At 46.7% G+C, this 18,971-nt stretch overlaps 1 protein-coding gene across 2 annotated transcripts in view; it reads left to right on the top strand.

Moving 5' to 3' along the window:
- Window positions 1–593: 593 nt before the first annotated feature.
- TBC1D12 (TBC1 domain family member 12) overlaps window positions 594–18,971 on the top strand; it is a 99,100-nt gene continuing 80,722 nt past the window's right edge. Inside the window, exon 1 of one of the 2 annotated variants that reach the window (XM_075612826.1) lies at window positions 594–1,596. In XM_075612826.1, coding sequence (XP_075468941.1) covers window positions 878–1,596 — 719 coding nt within the window. In that variant the 5' untranslated portion in view covers window positions 594–877. The remainder of the gene's footprint in view (window positions 1,597–18,971) is intronic. The other variant, XM_075612825.1, reaches the window with a different exon arrangement.

The raw sequence follows: 18,971 nt of genomic DNA, 5'->3' as shown, positions 1-18,971 counted from the left end.
GAGCGGTCCATGCACCCGTCGTCGGTAAAGAAGCTTGAGTTTCCCTGGTGGCCACCACGATCAGGGTGTACCTTTTCCCGACCGACTCGGGATCATCAGGGATCCCACTATATCAAACCGCCACCCGCTGGAAGGGTTCCCGATCACCGGCAGCAGCCTCAGAGGTACGTTCACCCCAATCACCGTGTCTGCCGACTCGCTGGCAGGAGTCTCTCCAAAGAAAAAAAGGGAGCGGGGGGGGGGGGGGGGGGGACAGTACCGTACATAAAGAAAGAGAGGAATACCGGTAAGTTATAATAGGCAAATCACAATCAATGGCAACGCTGTATGCCTGTGTGGTAGACGTGGGTAATGAGAGGACAATACAAAGCCATTATATGTGGCCCTCAGGGCTGCGCTGGAGCAGGAGCTCTGGCTGCTGGTGGGAGATCACAGTCTCTGTGGAGGAGATGCAAGGAGCTTACAGTCCATTTGTTTGTAATCTCTTCGGTTGCACATGAACTGGTTTCCCACAGCTGCTTTTGTACAACAGGGAAATAACCACTTCATGGATTGACTTGTCCGGCACTGAAGAGGTTAACCTCCTGAGACACCGCCCACAGCATAAACTACAACTCCCAGAAGCCAGCGGGAGTCGGGGCTGTGAGAGACGCCGGAGGCGACAGCGGCATTTACGCACCATGTGACGACATCGCGCAGGAGGGACGTCCCTTTACGTTCACGCCCCCCTCTCAGCAGCAGCAGGATCTCCCCGGACTTCTAGCGCTAGTCGCCCACCCGTTAGCAACCGCCCTCCGCCCCGGAGCGTTACACCGAGGCGGCACCGCTCCACGGGGGGGCCGCGCCCCCCCCTCCTCCTCGGCCAGGGGGAGAGCAAATGGTCGGGCCGGAGGATGCCGGCGGCGGCGGCCCGGGAAGTCCTGCGTTATATCGCTGCGGGAAGGACCGGGGCGGGCTGGAAGAGGAGGAGGAGGGCACCGGGGGGTCTGACACCCTCCACCTCGCACATCACACACCCGAGCTGCCCGACCCGGCCGTCCGGATGACCAACGGAGACCTGGGCTACCTGCCCCAGGTGGCCGGCTCTCTGCAGCCGGCTCCCTCTTCATCCGCCCACCCCCCGGGGAAGCTGACCAACGGAGGGCTCTGCGGGGCACCACCACCGGCTGGCCGGTGTGATTGCCACCCTCCCCACTCCTGCCGGGGAAGCGGAACGTGGAGTGACCCCCAGGACCCGGCTACACCCACCGCCTCGAATGGGAGAGCCCGCGAGAGACCGGAGACCGGTGGGTCGCGGGGCCCTTGTCGGTGGGGAAGCGCTTCGGCGCCGGCTGCCCCGCGGACTCCCCCCGGCAGCTCTTCCAGCTCCGGCTCGTCCCCGGTCAGCGCCCGCACGGTGGCCGGTTACTTTGTCTCCGCCGAGGCGGACCGCTTCCGCTTCCTGGACGTCACGCGGAGCTCCCGCAACACGTTCGAGGCGAGGAGCCGGCGGCAGAGCGCCCCCGATCACCTGGCGGACGGGCTGAGCCTGCCCGGTGCGCAGGAGCAGGGCGGGGAGAGACCCTGGGCCATGGGGATCGCCGACTTCTTTACAAGGTGAGGGGGGGGGGGGGGTCTTCCTCGGCCGGGGACATCGCCATAGCAACAGTGCACATGAGGGGGTTGGGTTACCCTGTAGTGCTGTCATGGTTCAATGGCCATACACGCACTGTAGCTATCAATCCCTATACGCAGGAGTCCTAGCCCTTTTGCTGCCAATGGGGCCTGCAACGCATTGCTGAGCAAAGTAAGGGTTAAATGGACAGTCTGCGGTAGCCAGCGCATTAACTATTTTTATGAGCTGTTTACACGGTGAGATACAATAATTGTCGTTTACTTACTGTATGTGTATCCTTGTAAGTGTAACATTCGTTATTCGTGGATGGTTATTGACCTTGACTTTTAACCGTTTCAGTGATGGGCATTGCGATGCTCTCTGTACTCATTATATTGGCTCATGTTTATGAAGAGCTGCTATGCCATAGTAGGCACCTGTCAGTGTAGGAAGACGCCATACAGACCATTGGGCTGAAATGTTTTCCAGTGCAGGAAGGAGTCTTACAGAATAGCACTTCTTAGTTATGGCCCATTATTTCTAGGGGAGATCTCGGAGTAACTGCCTTGATTTGAACTAAAGAGTTGGGCTTTCTACCACCGACTTGATGAATGGAAGAGATCAGATTATACTAAAATCACGCTCTGTTTTCGATAATTATTGCAATGTATTCCTAAAATACATGTGTTGATATATTTTTCTCGTATGTTTGCTTCAGTCCTCTCTTCGAACAACAATATTTCAGAGAAAAAGTAATGTTGGAACAAGTGGTGATGCTGTGAAGCTGGAGGGTGACAGACGCAGGGAAAATGTGAGGAAGTACTTAACGTGTGGTAAATTCATGGAATAGCCTCCCATCTGAGGGGAGATAGAGGATAATGCGTTGGTGGAAATTCAACAATGCTTAGCATAGACAGTGTCCCAAATATAAGGGCCACGGATCAAATGGCGCTGTAGGTTTTGTAGCAGAATGGAACATGGGCAAATTAGGCAAGCCAAGTAGTTCTTTGCTGCTGTTAAACCCGCAAAGCTCCATTGAAGTGACTAAATGTGACGGTAACGTGCATCTTCAAAGGCCTATAATGTAACGTTTAAATCCTGTTTGAGCCAGAAAGAGCATGGCGTTTATTATAACGGCCATCTGTGATGTAAAATAGGTGTTATTTGAACAGTGCTTATACACAAAGGTCTGTAAGGTTAACCCTGGGGTTTACCAGTACGTTAGATGTCATACCTAAAGGTGGTATTACTCCCACCGAGACCCCAAAATATGGGTTTTGCTGGAGAAGTTTATTTTATTTGCGTACCCATTGACTTTTATATACCCTGCGCAAAAAAAAACCCCTCCCCCAAACACTATACAATACAAGAGATGACTGGAAAATTTGGTAATTTAAGTCATTTGAATATACTTTGCATATTAAATTTAGTATATTTTCCAGCTGTCTGTTTTGTTCACAGGTATCTCTCAACATAAGTAGTGTTTTGGGGAGGTATACAAGTCATGGGTACTCTAGTAAATTCTCTCCATCCCCCCCTATCCATCTCCTGTTCCAGTTTTAGGTAACATCATGTTAATGGTGCTCTGTGGGTCTGACCATGCTTGTTTGTAACATCTTTAAAGGCCGCAAGGCTGGAGGTTCCACTTAGTAGGAACTTGGATTGTAAGCTCTTTGGGGCAGGGACTCCTTTCCTAATGTTTACTCCTTTTCTGAAGCGCTTATTCCTATGATGTCGTGTATTAGGCCTGGGACATAGTGATGTGTGCAAGGCTGAGCCGTGCTCACACTCGGCACTGAGCCCCTGCAGCAGCAATGAGAGCGGCTTTAGCAGGGGCTCGCGCACACGCCCGCACGCTTGGGGAAGCGTGTGTCTCAAGATGTTTTAAAATTTGGCGCTCGCTGGAGCGCAGGGCCGTCACGTGAGCGGTTCGCCCAATGAGAGCGAACCAGCTCCGTGACGCCACTGGCCCGCCCCCAGACCCGGCCAGGGAAAGCACCGCTTTCTCTGAGCCTCAGCGCGCCTCCGCCCGGATAAAATCACTGTCACAGGCCTTACATACCACAGGTTGGGAACAGCTGCTCCAAAGCACGGAGACATTTAAAAATGTAATACATTATTTAGAAATACTGGTCTAATTCTGACAGAAAATGAATCCATAGCTAAATTTAAAGTAAAATGGAATAAAACCATTTCTCTTGTGACGCATTAACCCTTACAGTTCTCTCTGAAAAACTTTGATGGAACGATTTTCCTCTTAATGATTTCAGGGGCATGTAACCTGTCAACATGACGAATAAATGCTAACTATACACGCCATACATTAGTCTAAGATAATGCCAGAATTAAGCCTGTAGCAGATTCTCATTATTGAGTTTCCTATGGCAGGCGTGGCAACTCCAGTCCTCGAGCCACCAGCAGGTCAGGTTTTAAGGCTATCCGTGCTCTAGCACAGGTGGCTCGCTCAATCATTGACTGAGCCACCTGTGCTGAAGCGGGGATGGCCTTAACCTGACCTGCTGCTGGCTCTTAAGGGCTGGTGTTGGCCACGCCTGTCGTATGGCATCATAAGTGCTTCCCCTGTGGCCAAGTCTGCATGGTGGAAATGAAGAGATTAGTGCTTCATTACACACTTGCGATTCACTTGGAGCCATCCACGTGCCTCACTTTGTAAGAACAGTTTAAAATAATACATGTACTGGATAAAGCTAAAATCTGAATTATATTGTGAGAAATTAAGCAGGTTACAGATCTATAGAAGTGGCTGGATTCATCAGGGTTCCCCCCAGTTTTGCATAAAGGATTTTTACTTCCTATTTGTGCATACTGCATAAACAAGATCTTTTAAAATTGTCATAAAATCATTAAATTATGACATAAAACCGCATCAATGATGGACTTCAGTTATTCCATTTAGTGTCACTTATTATACTGTTTTAAAAAAAAAAGTTATGTTTTTTTACAGGGCAAAACCTGTTAACTTGATAACTCAGCCTGCACACTCAGTTACAAACATTGAAACATTATACGTGCATGTCCATTTCCTGATATTGTTCTTATTCATTTGCAAAATAAGAAACTGAAATGTGCCATGCTCTAGGTGTTTATATGCATCTGCTTACTGGTTAAAAATAAATATTGAATGGGCTCCGCGCTGAGCCCCTGCATCCTCAATGATGATGCCTTGAGAGGGGGCTCACGCGAGCGTCCTGAGGCGTTGGAGGTTTCAGCCGAGCGCCAAGCTGTTTTTCAGCGCGCTGTCGGCTGAAAACCTCCAATCGCTGCACAGCAGCGTCGGCGCCGTGACATTGACGTCAGTGCGTCGCGGGCGATTGGCCCAGGGACGTCACTGCCCCGCCTCCAACCACCTCCCCCCGGCTCCCTTCGCGCACGCTGGCTCGCCTGCAAGTCCGTGTAATCGCGCTGACTGAAGCAGGCGAGCCTCAGCGTTAGCGCGCCTCCGCTCTCCCCACACCTCTATGGCCCGGGCCTTAGGCTGGGGCCATAGAGGGGTTGTCCGTGCTGGACCGCGCTGACGCTGAGGCTCGCCTGCTGAAATCTGTGCGATTTCATGCCCATGCAGGCAAGCCAGCGGGCGCGGGGGGAGACTGAGGGAGGCGGGGCAGGGACGTCGCTGGGCCAATCGCCCGCGACGCACCGATGTCAACGTCACGGCGCCGACGTCACAGTGCCGTGACGCTGCTCCGCGCTGATTGGATGTTTTCAGCCGACAGCGCTCTGAAAAACAGTTTGGCTGTCGGCTGAAAAATCCAGCGCCTCAGCACGCCTGCGGACGCTCACGTGAGCCCCCTCTAAAAACATCCTCATGGAGGATGCAGTGGCTCAGCGCGGAGCGTCAGCACGGCTCAGCGCGGCCTCCCCTGCTATGGACTCGGCCTTAGGCTGGCCTTATAGTGACGGCAACAGCGACGCAACGTTGCAATGAAAACAAATGCATTGCCGCCGTCGCGTGCGCTTATAGTAAGCGCGACGTGACTACTTGGTCACGATCGCTGGAAGTCATCTCTTTGATTTTTAGCCTAAGGCTGCGGTCCCAGTCATCACTGTGACATGCGTGCCCGGCGGGGGGGGGTCGGCGCGTGCACAACGCTAACCGCGATCTGCGGTCTTCAGGAGAGAGGGAGAGGTTGCGACGGGAGGGGGCGTGGTCGGGTTTTTGCAGGGGAGTGGCCATGACCTCACGCGGCTGGTTCGTCCTTATTGGCTGAACCGCCGGCGGGGGCGTGGCCACGGCTCCGTCGCAAGTTCCACACACACTTTTTTTTTGTGTGGAATCTTGCAGTGCAGCGCGGCTGCTGAATGTGCGCCGACGCATGTACTCGGCCCTGAGTGACTGGGGGTCCGGTGCTTGTTCGCACAGTGCACGCCGATGTGCGCCGACGCATGTACTCGGCCCTGAGTGACTGGGGGTCCGGTGCTTGTTCGCACAGTGCACGCCGAGGTCACTGGGCCCGCAGCCTTAGAATGGCTACTTTTCCCAGAAAGTACTTGCGTGATGTAGTTTACGCTGCCAGGTTACAGGTTATCTGAATACCTTTTAGGGAAAGAGGAAGTCGAACGAGGCTTTTGCTACACAAACATGTGACATTGTATTGTGCCTGTATTATTCTTTACACCGCCTTCTGCTTTGCCTTTAGGGTATTTCCAGAAGGGTAAAACCGCACCAGCTGTGTCCAAATAGCCTGACAACTGGTGCATTAAACTAGATACCTTACTTTGGTTAAGCTCTTCCTTATGTCAAAACTTTACAAAGCTGTAAATAATTGAAATGGCTGTCCTGAAAAACACATTCTGTTTTTTTTTTTTTTTTTTAAAGGGGAATAAAGACTGAAAACCTATTAAGAGAGATGATCTAGCGTTTATGCATTTTCGCATGTTCATATCATTGTGTTGGTCTGTAGAGAAATCTTCATGAACGGTGCTTTTTCTTTACAGCAATATTTTGCCTGTAGAATCTCACTGACATTGGTGGGGCTATTTCATGCACCGTTTGTTTCATGCAGAGAAGAGCTTAAAAGCAAAGCACATTGAGAGTTTGTTGCAGTGTTTTGATTATCTGCAAATGTAACTAACCAAAATACATCTTTTTGTTTGCTCAAGCATATTGTGTTCGTCTCTTTTGTAGGACAATGGGTCAGATGCAATTGTCATCAATACTCAGAGCCTGTCGTGCTACTCGCTGGTCCAAACTGCTCACTCGCATGTTAAATTCAGGGTGTATTCCGATTTATCTTCTCGTGCCAAACATTGAAGGTACCCAAGTGATGGGAGGAATGATGTACATTAGGCACCCTCTACTTGCGAAAGTTGTAGGTGCCCCCTGTAGCATTATTTTTTACATTTCTTCATTCGATGTTTGAAGTTGAACTCCTGAAATTGGGATTGAAGACCAACACCCTAAATGTTACACCCCACTGCTTGCAGTACATACTATGGCAGCAGTATCAGCAATTCAGCATCGAAACAGTGTGTGTTGGTAGAAATAAGATCGAGAAACACAACAAAACCCCAAAACATTATTAGTGTTCACATTGTGACCCCCGAGCCCTTTCTATCTCGGTTAAAACAGCTTTTGTTAAATAAGACTCTTAATATTGTGAAAAACTCATTGTTACTGAGGGCAGGGACTCGAAGATATTTAAAATGAATTTTTTGGTGTTGCATGATGTGCAGATTTCATACCTGTGATGTGTATTGTTACTCTGATGTTGATTTAAAACTGTGACGGTGAGGGGGTAACCAGGCTCACTAATAAAGGTTAAGCACGTTTGGTTACCTCTGATCTATGTTTTAGGGTTCAAGAGTGTCAGCTCTTGAGCCCAACCGTTGTATTTGCACCATGTATAATTATGCGACAAAGATTTATTTATTTTTACCTTTCCAGGGATGTCAGCGAGCAGGGATTGCCGGGGTTTGCGTTTCAAGGAGGGGGTTTGCGGAGAAAGTATTGTCAGAATGTGTCTAGGTAGTCGGGGTCCAGAGTTGCTGGATACCCCAAAAATGTAACCGATAATCATGCTTGATTCCCGGATTCATATAGGCACATTGTCCCGGCAAAATCTCCCCTTGAAAACACTTGCGCGACTCACCACTAGGGTTCCCGGATTCAGCACAGCCCAGAAAGGTAAATGGGGCATAGAGATGCAAAGTGTCCTGGTAACTGAGGGGTACCTAGGTTAAGGAGGATACCCAGTTAATGCTCAGATCACCCAGAACCTGCATATGGGTTCTGGGGAAGCTCCAACCATATATGACTTTGTGAGGGGATTTTAAAGTCCAGTCCTAGTCTATTGTATAGTGTGTGGGGAATATAATCTAATAGAAAATAAAGTGCAGCCTTTTATTCTATTCCCCATACCCAGAGACTTAGGGCATGTATAAGTATATTTTTATTAAACATTGTGTTTAGGTATAAAATGTACTGTTGTGCACAGTATTATAAGCTGGGACTTTCAGGACCAATATTCTGAGTGAGCCACAGGGCTACCAACTTGGTGCCAGTGAGTCTACTTAGACATCGGACATGAAAGCCACAGAGGTGTGAAGAACATTTGGGCAGGAGGACTAGGCTCAAGTACCCACGTCCTGGGATGAATGGAAGTCCTCCAGACTACCATTTGGCCCACCAGACTTGGAGGAGCCTAACCCAGCAGGTGGCTTTTGAACAGCACGTGCCTAAGGCTACGCTTATAGTGCCGGTGATGGCGAAGGTCGCTGGAACATCATGAGATTCTAAGCGCCAGAAGTCAAGCGGGAAATTCAAAACCACCGATTTTAGTCCCGGTCAAGTGATTTCAAGCCCTCCGGAGAGAAGGGAGCGGTAGCGTCTGGAATTTCATGCCGATTTGAGTTCCAGGGCATTTCGGGCTAATTCCCGGTCAACTACAGACTCTTATTTTATGTGCCAGTTTTCTAGGAACGTCTAGTGTTGTGTGTTTTTTTTTTTTTTTAACCCCAGGTCCCAAGTGAGTGTGTCTCTTAAGTAGTTTGTGTTCCATTGTGTGTATGCCTTTTCATGCGAATACATTTATTTCACTTTTCCTGTTTTGCTCAATGTATGATCCTGGTTAAAAAGGTGTAAATGCCTGGTCTCCCATGACAAAAACCAATTCCCCTTCCAAACTTTGTGTGTGTGTCTCCAATCAGTCTGACTGTTTTGGCCTGAAAATCCCCATTAAAGTCTAGGGATTATTTGTGGCTGACAATGACCAGAATGGATGATTGGCGTAATATAGAATTGCCTCCTTTATCCCGTAAAAACCATCAGATGCGGAAGTTAAATACTGTAAGTGTTAAACTGATACAAGATGGCCTTGTAAAATAAGTAAAAGGGGGCGCAAGAAAAACCAATATCAATAAGACTATAATAACTTTATATTCAATTGTTAAAACACAGTGGTTTTACAGGACTTGAAATAAACAAAGCTGTCTTAAATAACGGCACATTCCCACATCAGCCCTTCCTAAGATGTAAGCGTATGCCTCCGTGCTTGGTAATATCCCTTCACACCCGCTCCTGTTTGGAGGCTGTCAAATCTGTTTTTTGTTGCGCCCCTTTTTGTGTTGTGGTTTATCAGCCCCGTTGGACGTGGGAGTGAGTGGGAGCAGCAGATTTAACCAACACTTGGATCAGTAGCTAAATTACCACAAGCGCAGTCTCACCTGTATGTGCAAAATAAGTACAATGGACTATGTCTTAAAGCTGCAGTTGTGGTTTTTTTTTTGTTTAATTTATTTTTTTACTTCAATAGTTTTATGTGTGCAATCTCTAATTACCTAAAGAACTGTATAGCTGCAGGTCAATTCGTTCTCCATGCATTGATAGGTCGAAATTTGGTGACATAATTAGTGAAGGGATCTGTTTATATTCTGCTTGACTGGCAGTGGAAGCTCATGAATATTCATGAGCACTCCTGCACTGACATGTGCTAGAGGGAGGGCAGGGCTGACAAAGGGGTGTGCCTGGGTTTGTGACAGGCCATGAAGGGGCAGTGCCTTAGCAAATGCTTGTTAAAATAGAATACAAGAAAATTGGTCTTTCAAAGTTGTTTTTTTTAAAACAGAAAATGCTAAAAGTAATTTTTCTTACTACAGAACTGATTTATTAAAAAAAACACACATACAGGATATTGACTGAACTGCAGCTTTAATTCCATAAATTATACTGTCCGTATTGAAATGTAAATCTTTAATTGCAGTGTTACTTTGATATATACAGAGTGCTTTATTAGGGTAATTATAAACATTTAATCAAAGTGTGTTTTCCTCAGAGACATTCTACATTACCATATCTCTGATACATTATAATGAGGGATGCTAGGTTGTTTCCCCACCCCCCCTCATACCTTCTGTACGTTGCTCTTTAAATAATTTCTGATGTAAGCAGGTTTATAATTCCCCTCATTTCACGTCAATGGGAAATGTTCTTGGTTTGGGACCAGTTACAGGGAACGTGGATTTGTTTTAATTTCCATCCTGCTGTTTTATTTTCACCTACGGTCATCATTTGCAGCCTGTCACACAACTTGCCATGACAACAGCTCTTTACTGTCACTTGTAGAACGGTTAATGTAAGATGAAACTAACCAGCTATCGGCAAGGGATAGAATTGAACTTTCTTTTTTTTTTTTTTTAGAAAATATTTTCATGTTTTACAAAAAAACTGGTTTAGAAGCCTTTTTTGTTTACTTAAAACAACCTCAGGAAACAAAACCTTAATTTTCAAAGGGTAGTCTGATGTATTTATAGTTTTAGAAAAAGAAAAAAGCAAGAAGGCATCCATTGTAATAAAAATAAAACCTATATGTATTTGAAAATATACACGTGCAAAAAACAACCTCGACACGTGGGGCCCGGATAGAATGGGGGAAAAGACATTAGTCCCGCAGTCAGTTGTGACTTATTTCCTCCATCCCTTTTATCTCGATGGCGCTCTCAAATCAAACTTCCACCCTGGTTCGGACCTTTGAGGGCATGCAAATAACGTCCGTGTTGCAGCTGACCTACTGTACGCATTTCGCAATTGGCTTTCTTCCTCCGATATACCAAGGAAAGAGAAAAGGAACAAGGCAATGTCACAACTAACTGTGGGACTAACATCTTCCCCCAAAGCCTATATGGTCTCCTTGTGTCGGGCAGCGGTGCACAGATTACTGCTGACAGATGTTTTATATGCAAAGTGTTTTTATTGCATGGATCTATTTTTTTACTTAATTTGGATGCTTGTGTGCTATGTATTTATGTATCTTTTCCATAACCGGGCAAGCCTCCGTGATCATGGGAGTTACAGTACCAGCGGAGACCCAGAAGAGAATAGAGAGGAGATAACATATCTAATACACTGCACCCTGCGGGGACAGAGTATAACGCGGTGCACTGGACCATTGGGCATGTATGGAGAGTATTTATAGTTTAGTTGTCTTAGCATAACATGAGTGTTAAGAAAAAAATAGTAGAAAATTAATTCTTTATTTTTTTTTGTTCTATAGTTTTTTTTTTTTAGTTGCGCGGGAATGATCTCTAGTGGAATAAATAATGTACATTGCAGATAAATTAGCAGTGATCAGTAATGCGTTCATCCAGTACGCATTTGATCAAAGTACTGTACCTGGCTGAACTTATATGTGGGATCGGGGCATTAGAGATTTACTGTATAGTTTCAGACAGTGAACCCGGAAATAGAAATCACTGCTCTCTGAAGTTTGTGGTGCTGCATGCAGAGGAACAGGAGTACATTTGTGTGTTACAAAATCGTGGTGGTTTTTAAAAAAAAAAAAATTATAATTTGAATTGTATTGGTTTTAAAGAAACAATGATAATACAGCAGTTAACCATTGTAGTGTCATGAGTTACTAACATCCCATGCCTATAACAGCTGTGCACAGTATAAGAACAATAACCAAACTGGGTCAGTAGTTTAAAACAGATATGGTCTTGTAATGATAGATATGTCAGATGAGCAGCCTGTGTGTTATGATCTCTAAAGTTCTCCTCCGGTTGTGCTCATGTTGCTAAATGCCGGCTGTGGGTGGCACGACAGGAGCTTTACATTGGATCTCGCCACCCACCATATTAGGAGTGGAAGAGATTCAAAATGCTAGAATCATGTTGGCAAGCAAGCTGAACTGCAGAGATCGTAACCCTGCAGGGTCTTGTAGCAGGGGTGCTCAACTCTAGTCCTTAAGCACCCCCCCCTCCCCCGAGTCTTCGACTGAGCCACCTGTGAAACTGGGATATCCTGAAAATGTGACCTGTGGAGAGGGGGAAGGCTTGAAGACTGATGTTGAGCATCCCTGCCTTATAGGATCAAATGAAGCTCATGGCAGTAATGTGTCTTATTGTTAAAAACTAGATGATTGACACCTTTATGATCAGTGTGCGTACACATTGTACTCTGAAATTTAGGGTGTTTTACTGGGGTGGTTTTTTTTTTTTAAATCTGATTTCTCTTACCCTGCTTCGTATCCTCTTGGCTATTTTACATGCTTGCGATTCCATTACTTTGCTCAAGTAAAGCGGGGATCCACATTGGTCATTTACTAAAGACAGACAGTTTCTTCTCCTTTTCCTTGTGCTCGCTAATCTCCTGATAAGTTACTGCCAGTGATCTAGGATCAAGGATATTTCCTGTCGCTGTTTCTCAATCCTCTTGTCAGGGCCTGGAGGCAGACACCGAGCAGCGATATACAAATTGTGTGTATTGAACAGCATGCAAGAGCATTGGTGGTTCGTAAAACATGATTTGGTTGGTCCCCCAGGGGAAGTTTGAGAACCACTACACTATGGAGATAATTCAATATAGTCTGAAGCGGCTGTTCATGCCATTATGGCCAAAACATCTAATTCATTTCAGTGGGTTTTCTGCTTATGACGGCCACTTCAGACTATTTTGAACTACCCCCTATGTCACAAGAACGGCATCACAATTGTGTTATTGATGTATTGCCAACCTAGTAGGTAGCTCTTTACAGAAGATATTAGATATAACATAGGGAAGGTTAATAGAGAAGCAAAGAACACAAAGGTAAACACGGGGTCGCCCCTGCCCTGCAGAGCGGTTTTGTGACATCCCGAGACAGGTGGAGTCCTAAAGTCGCGTTGCAGTGTTATGGAGATGCCCCCCCCCCCCCCGACTCTGCCGCATACTCCCCAACTGCCACATGTTTAGCAGCAGTGGGTAAAACTGCACGGCCAAGATTTCTATTCTTTATTTATGCAGACTCCCTGTTGTAATGAAAAATACAGACAATTGGCAGTATATCCAGATTGATTTAATAATACCACAGTCATTAATTCAATGCGGTTCTGTGTGGTACTTCCCCTTCAGAATACTGAGCTGTGTTCACCGGCTTTGAATTTGCATCAGTCCTTTTCTTTAAAAAAAAAAGCGAACTATCCTTGATTTCATATTGTACTGACAGGTGAAGCCATGGGATTTCTATGGGGGAAAAACAAGCCTGTTTGGTTTAACTAACGTCAGCATTTTGCAGCTAAAGCTTTTTCTGTCTCTTGCTCCAAAGGGATTAATTTGTAATGGGTATTCACAACCGGTTTAAGCTATTTAAATTTCCTTTCTTCTACCTACAGTAGTTCAGTTCCTTTGTGTTGGCGTATATATTTAATCTTGTATTCAGTGGATGTGAAACGATCAAATATTTGGCAGTAGAAATGTTTCCAGTGTGATGCAAGATTGAATGTCCTGTCAAGCATACCGGGGTATTTACAGCAAAAGTCACCTGATCGGTGCTAAACCATCGGACCAGATGAGGAACTGGAACATTTCTTACCTTCAGAATAAATAAGGAACTGGTGTGAAATATTTAAAGACCTTTTTTGCATGCTTAGGCAATAAACTGCATTGAGGGGTGGAAAAAGTTCAGGCTAGCTAATGCTGATCGCGGCAAGTTTTACATGTTCCACGCGGGGTTGTGTAACACTTCCTTTAAAATGTATAATAATACATGTCTATTCTGTTGGAATGATTGTTGAGACCATCGGAATTGTCACAATCCTTGAAGCTTTAACCCGTTTTCTACCAAGGGGCTTGCTATGAATTAGAAATGGTTTAAGATGGATTTAATCATCCATATGATGTTACTCTTTGGGCTCATACATTTTTGATTTTGAATCGTATGTAACATTGAGCTGGACAGATTTTTGCTAATAAATGATTTGTAGTTAAGCGACACATTTGAATCCTGATGAGTCTTCCCTTCCAGGCATACAAGGGCTGCTTTGTTTCCTCTGAAGTAGATGATCACTTTGATATTCAAGGGCGTTGGCCAACTCCTGTCCTCCAGGGCCACCAACAGGTCAGGTTAAGTATATCCCTGCTTCAGCACAGGTGACTCAATCGGAGGCTTAGTCAGACTGAGCCACTTATGCTGATGCAAGGACTGATGGAGCCACCTGTGCTGAAGCAGCGATAGCCTTAAAACCTGCCCTGTTGTTGGCCACCTCTATCATAGGGCATGATGCTATTTTCAAAGTGTTGAATTGGGAAAGGAAACTTCCTGGTTGAATGATGGTAATACCTTTTTATTCTTTTATTTTTATTACCATTGTTAGTGGTCATAAAATTGGTCCGCAGCCTTGTTTAGTGCAGGACAAATGATAGATAAAATATAAAAAGTAATAAACAGAACACAATCAATTTTCATACAGTCAGTGATTATGTTGCTGCACGGAAGAGGATTTTACCAATTGGTGGTATAATGAGATTTGTATGGTTTATTGCATGCATGAGTTATTGTATGTAATGGCGCTGTGAGAAAAAGAGTTTGTTTTTTTATAAAGAACATTATTTTTTTTTATTTTTTTTTAAAGCAACATTGGCCATGGGGATTTTTGAAGGCTGTGGGGTCCGAAGTGAAGATTGGCATAAATGTTCTTTTTAACATTTTTAGCTTTTTCGCATTCTGTCAGTTTTCCATTTTCTTGTCTGCTGAATTCAAGCATATCCAATACCAATGTTAATCTGGCTGACTAAGGCCCGTAACATAGCGTGTGCGCTTGCTCTGCCGTGCGCGCGCGGCACTTATAATAATTGGCTGTGTTAAGCCTGACTTTATATACTTCAGCCGCGCACGGCAGTGAGCGTTGAGCCGGCAGATAGGAGGAAAGACTGAGTGTTGTCTTTTCGCGCTGCTGCCGCTTAACGTCACACTCCGGTAACCAATAGGCTGTGAAGCTTTCATAGGTGCCAACAGAATAGGGATAAATAACGAAATAAATAACTTGTACAATTACTTGATACCCAAATAACTATAATAACATAAATAACTTGTAAAATCTGTGTGTAGCAAACATTAAGGTTAGTAAACGTGGCTGGTATCAAGTATAGGAACGTCTTGCCTCCCGGTATTGGGGTTCAGTGGGGTGTTATGCTGTTTGGGAAGGTATACATACTAATGAAAAAAGAGTACTGTTTCATATTAAAAAATGAAATGCACACAGTGATAAACCAGTTTTATACTGATAGGAGTCAGGGCCTGTCTGGGAAACGGTGAAGCCATCATGGCCACGCCCACGCCCACCCACGCGTGTCAGCCACGCCCACCCATGCATGTCATAGCCACGCCCATCTGTTGCTCACAAAACTGAACTCTATACACACAAAACGTGTGTTGCATGAGCTGAAGCACAGATGCGGCTACTATAAAACAGCCTTAGGATGGCTTTATAATTACTTTACAAACCATATACTGACAGTCCTTGGTTATCCAACGGAATCTGTTCTGGAAGTAGTGTTGGATAGTGACACCGTTGTAAAGTGAGCCCCATGTTAAAGCTGCAGTTCAGTCTATATCCTGCATGTGTGTTTTTTTTAATAAATCAGTTCTGTAGTAAGAAATAATACTTTTAGCATTTTCTGTTTTTAAAAAAACAACTTTGAAAGACCAATTTTCTTGTATTCTATTTTAACAAGCATTTGCTAAGGCACCGCCCCTTCATGTCCTGTCACAAACCCAGGCACACCCCTTTGTCAGCACTGCCCTCCCTCTCTCTAAACGTGCACTAGCATCTGGTCACATGATCTTCCTCATAGTACATTCAAGGAAGCTGGAGAAAAGGGATCAGCCATGCATAGCAGCTCGGATAGGCGATTTCAAACTTATTACAGTGTTTATTCCATTCATTGCACGTGTATATAATGTAAAATTGTAATAATTCCATTTATAGCAAACGTGTATATGTGAATATTATTTAGATGTATATGTATGTTACTGAAATGTGGAGTGAGTGTGTAGGTAAATACACACAATACACTTCCACTGCATATATATATATATATATATATATATGTATGTATATATTATATATGTATGTATATGTGAAGTTATGTGAGTAAAAAAGTGACAAAAACCCTCAGCAAGGCAAATAGCAAATGGAAATATTACTGTATGCTCATTTGTATGTATATATATATTTATATACACACACACTTCAAATACGGATAGTGATTCACGTAAATGATATATATAGTCACTTTCTGGGAGTATAAGAGTGACTGTCCTGTTGTTCCTTTTTTTGTATCCATCATTGAATGGTATGCACCCTCTCTTTACGTTTATTTTATACTAGCTGAGAGACCCGGCGTTGCCCGGGATGTAATATTCCCGCTCCTCTCTCTCTCCTCACCCCTCCCCCTCTCTCTGTTTGTCCCCCATTCACATCAATCCAGTTCCCCCCCTCCCTCCTTTACAGCTTCATGCAGTGTGTGTGCGTCAGTCATTGTGTGTGCGTCAGTCAGTCAGTGTGTGTGCGCGCGCGTCAGTGAGTCTGACGCACAAACACACACACAGACTGACTGACGCACACACACACACAGTCAGTGTGTGTGTGTGCGTGTGTGTGTGCCTCAGTCAGTCAGTGTGTGCGTGCGGCAGTCAGTCAGTCATTCAGTCAGTGTGTGTGTGTGGGTGTGGGGGTGCGCGCGCGCGCGCGTCAGTAAGTGTGTGTGTGTCAGTCAGTGTGTGTGTGTGTCAGTCAGTGTGTGTGTGTGTGTGTGCGTGCGTGCGCGCTTGCGTGTGCGTGTGCGTGCGTCAGTCAGTCAGTGTGTGTGTGTGCGTCAGTGTGTGTGTGTGTGTGTGTGTGTGTGTGTCAGTGTGTGTGTGTGTACCATTCATTGTGTGTGTGCGCGCGCGCGTCAGTCTGTGGGTGTGGGGGTGTGCGCGCGTGCGTCAGTCAGTGTGTGTGTGTGTGTGTCAGTCAGTGTTTGTGTGTGTCAGTCAGTGTGTGTGTGTGTGTCAGTGTGTGTCAGTGTGTGTGTTTGTTTGTGTCAGTGTGTGTGTGTGTGTCAGTGTGTGTGTGTGTGTGCAGCTGTCAGTGTGTGTGTGTGTGTGTGCAGCAGTCAGTGTGTGTGTGTGTGTGTGTGTGCGCGCGTCAGTCTGTGTGTGTGTGCGTGTGGCTGTGAGGGGTTGTGTGCGTGCGTCAGTATGTATGTGTGTGTGTCAGTCAGTGCGTCAATCAGTCAGTGTGTGTGTGTGTGTGTGTGTGTGCGTGCGTGCGTGCGTCAGTCAGTCAGTCAGTCAGTCAGTCAGTCAGTCAGTCAGTCAGTCAGTGTGTGCGTGCGTCAGTGTGTGTGCGTGCGTCAGTCAGGGTGTGTGCGTGCGTCAGTCAGGGTGTGTGTGCGTGCGGCTGTCAGTGTGTGTACGTGCGGCTGTCAGGGTTTGTGTGCGTGCGCCAGTCAGGGTTTGTGTGCGTGCGCCAGTCAGGGTTTGTGTGCGTGCGCCAGTCAGGGTTTGTGTGCGTGCGCCAGTCAGGGTTTGTGTGCGTGCGCCAGTCAGGGTGTGTGTGCGTGCGTCAGTCAGGGTGTGTGCGTGCGTCAGTCAGGGTGTGTGCGTGCGTCAGTCAGGGTGTGTGCGTGCGTCAGTCAGGGTGTGTGCGTGCGTCAGTCAGGGTGTGTGCGTGCGTCAGTCAGGGTCTGTGCGTGCGTCACTCAGGGTCTGTGCGTGCGTCACTCAGGGTGTGTGCGTGCGTCACTCAGGGTGTGTGCGTGCGTCACTCAGGGTGTGTGAGTGCGTCAGTCAGGGTGTGTGAGTGCGTCAGTCAGGGTGTGTGAGTGCGTCAGTCAGGGTGTGTGCGTGCGTCAGTCAAAGGGCAGGCGTGGGGGGGGTGAAGGGCAGGGGTAGGGGGGGTGAAGGGCAGGGGTAGGGGTGGGTGAAGGGTAGGGGTGGGTGAAGGTCAGGGTTAGGGGGGGTGAAGAGCAGGGGTAGTAGGGGGGGTGAAGGGCAGGGGTAGGGGGGGTGAAGGGCAGGGGTAGGGGGGGTGAAGGGCAGGGGTAGGGGGGGTGAAGGACAGGGGTAGGGGGGGGGGGGGTGAAAGTGAGGCACAAATTGTTGGCAGGAGTAAAATGTCCCTACACACACACACACACACAACGGGAGTGAGAGGTGGTGGAGAGTGGGACTGGCGCAGATCCGAGGCTGCTTGGCCCCCCAGCGGCTGGGGAGTTGGCGGCCGGGGGGGTAAGGGAGCGGGCGGGGGGGGGTAAGGGAGCGGGCGGGGGGGGGTAAGGGAGCGGGCGGGGGTGTAAGGGAGCGGCGAGGGGGTAAGGGAGCTTTGGCGGCTGTGGTAGGAGTGCCGCGCTTACCCCCTTTGTGAGTGTTTGTATGATATAGATATATATGCACACGCACGCATATACATGCGCACGCGCACACATACACGTGCACACATACATGCACACACGTATACATGCGCACACGCACACATACACACATACATGCGCTCACGCACACATACATGCGCACACGCACACAAACATGCGCACACGCACACATAAACATGCACACACGTACACATAAACATGCACACACGTATACATGCGCACATAAACATGCGCAAACGCACATATATACACACACAAACATGCACACACGTATACATGCGTACACGCACACATATACATGCGCACACGCACACATATGCACACGCACACAAACATGCACACACGCACACAAACATGCGCACACGCACACATAAACATGCGCACACGCAAACATATACACTGTGTGCGCATGTTTATGTGCGTATATATTTATGGTATTGCTTGACCTGAGGAAGAGGAAAACTCTTGAAAGCTTGTCCCATGACACAAATTGTTGGTCCAAATAAAAAAAAGGTATCAATAAATACTGAAGAACATATATATATATTTATATATATATATTTTTTTATATATACTGTATGTATATATGTATATGTATGTATGGATATATAGCGAAGGTCAGCAGCCTGCAGCGGAGGGAGAGAAGGACGGCATCCTGCAGCGAAGCTCGACAGCGGCAGAGGACAGTAGCCGGCGGTGGAGGGAGAGAAGGACGGCATCCTGCAGCGAAGCTCGGCAGCGGCA

The sequence above is a fragment of the Ascaphus truei genome, chromosome 8 (genome assembly GCF_040206685.1).
Source record: "Ascaphus truei isolate aAscTru1 chromosome 8, aAscTru1.hap1, whole genome shotgun sequence".
NCBI lineage: Eukaryota > Metazoa > Chordata > Amphibia > Anura > Ascaphidae > Ascaphus > Ascaphus truei.
Note: the sequence above shows the minus strand (reverse complement) of the source record. Positions and strands in the feature narration are given on the sequence as shown.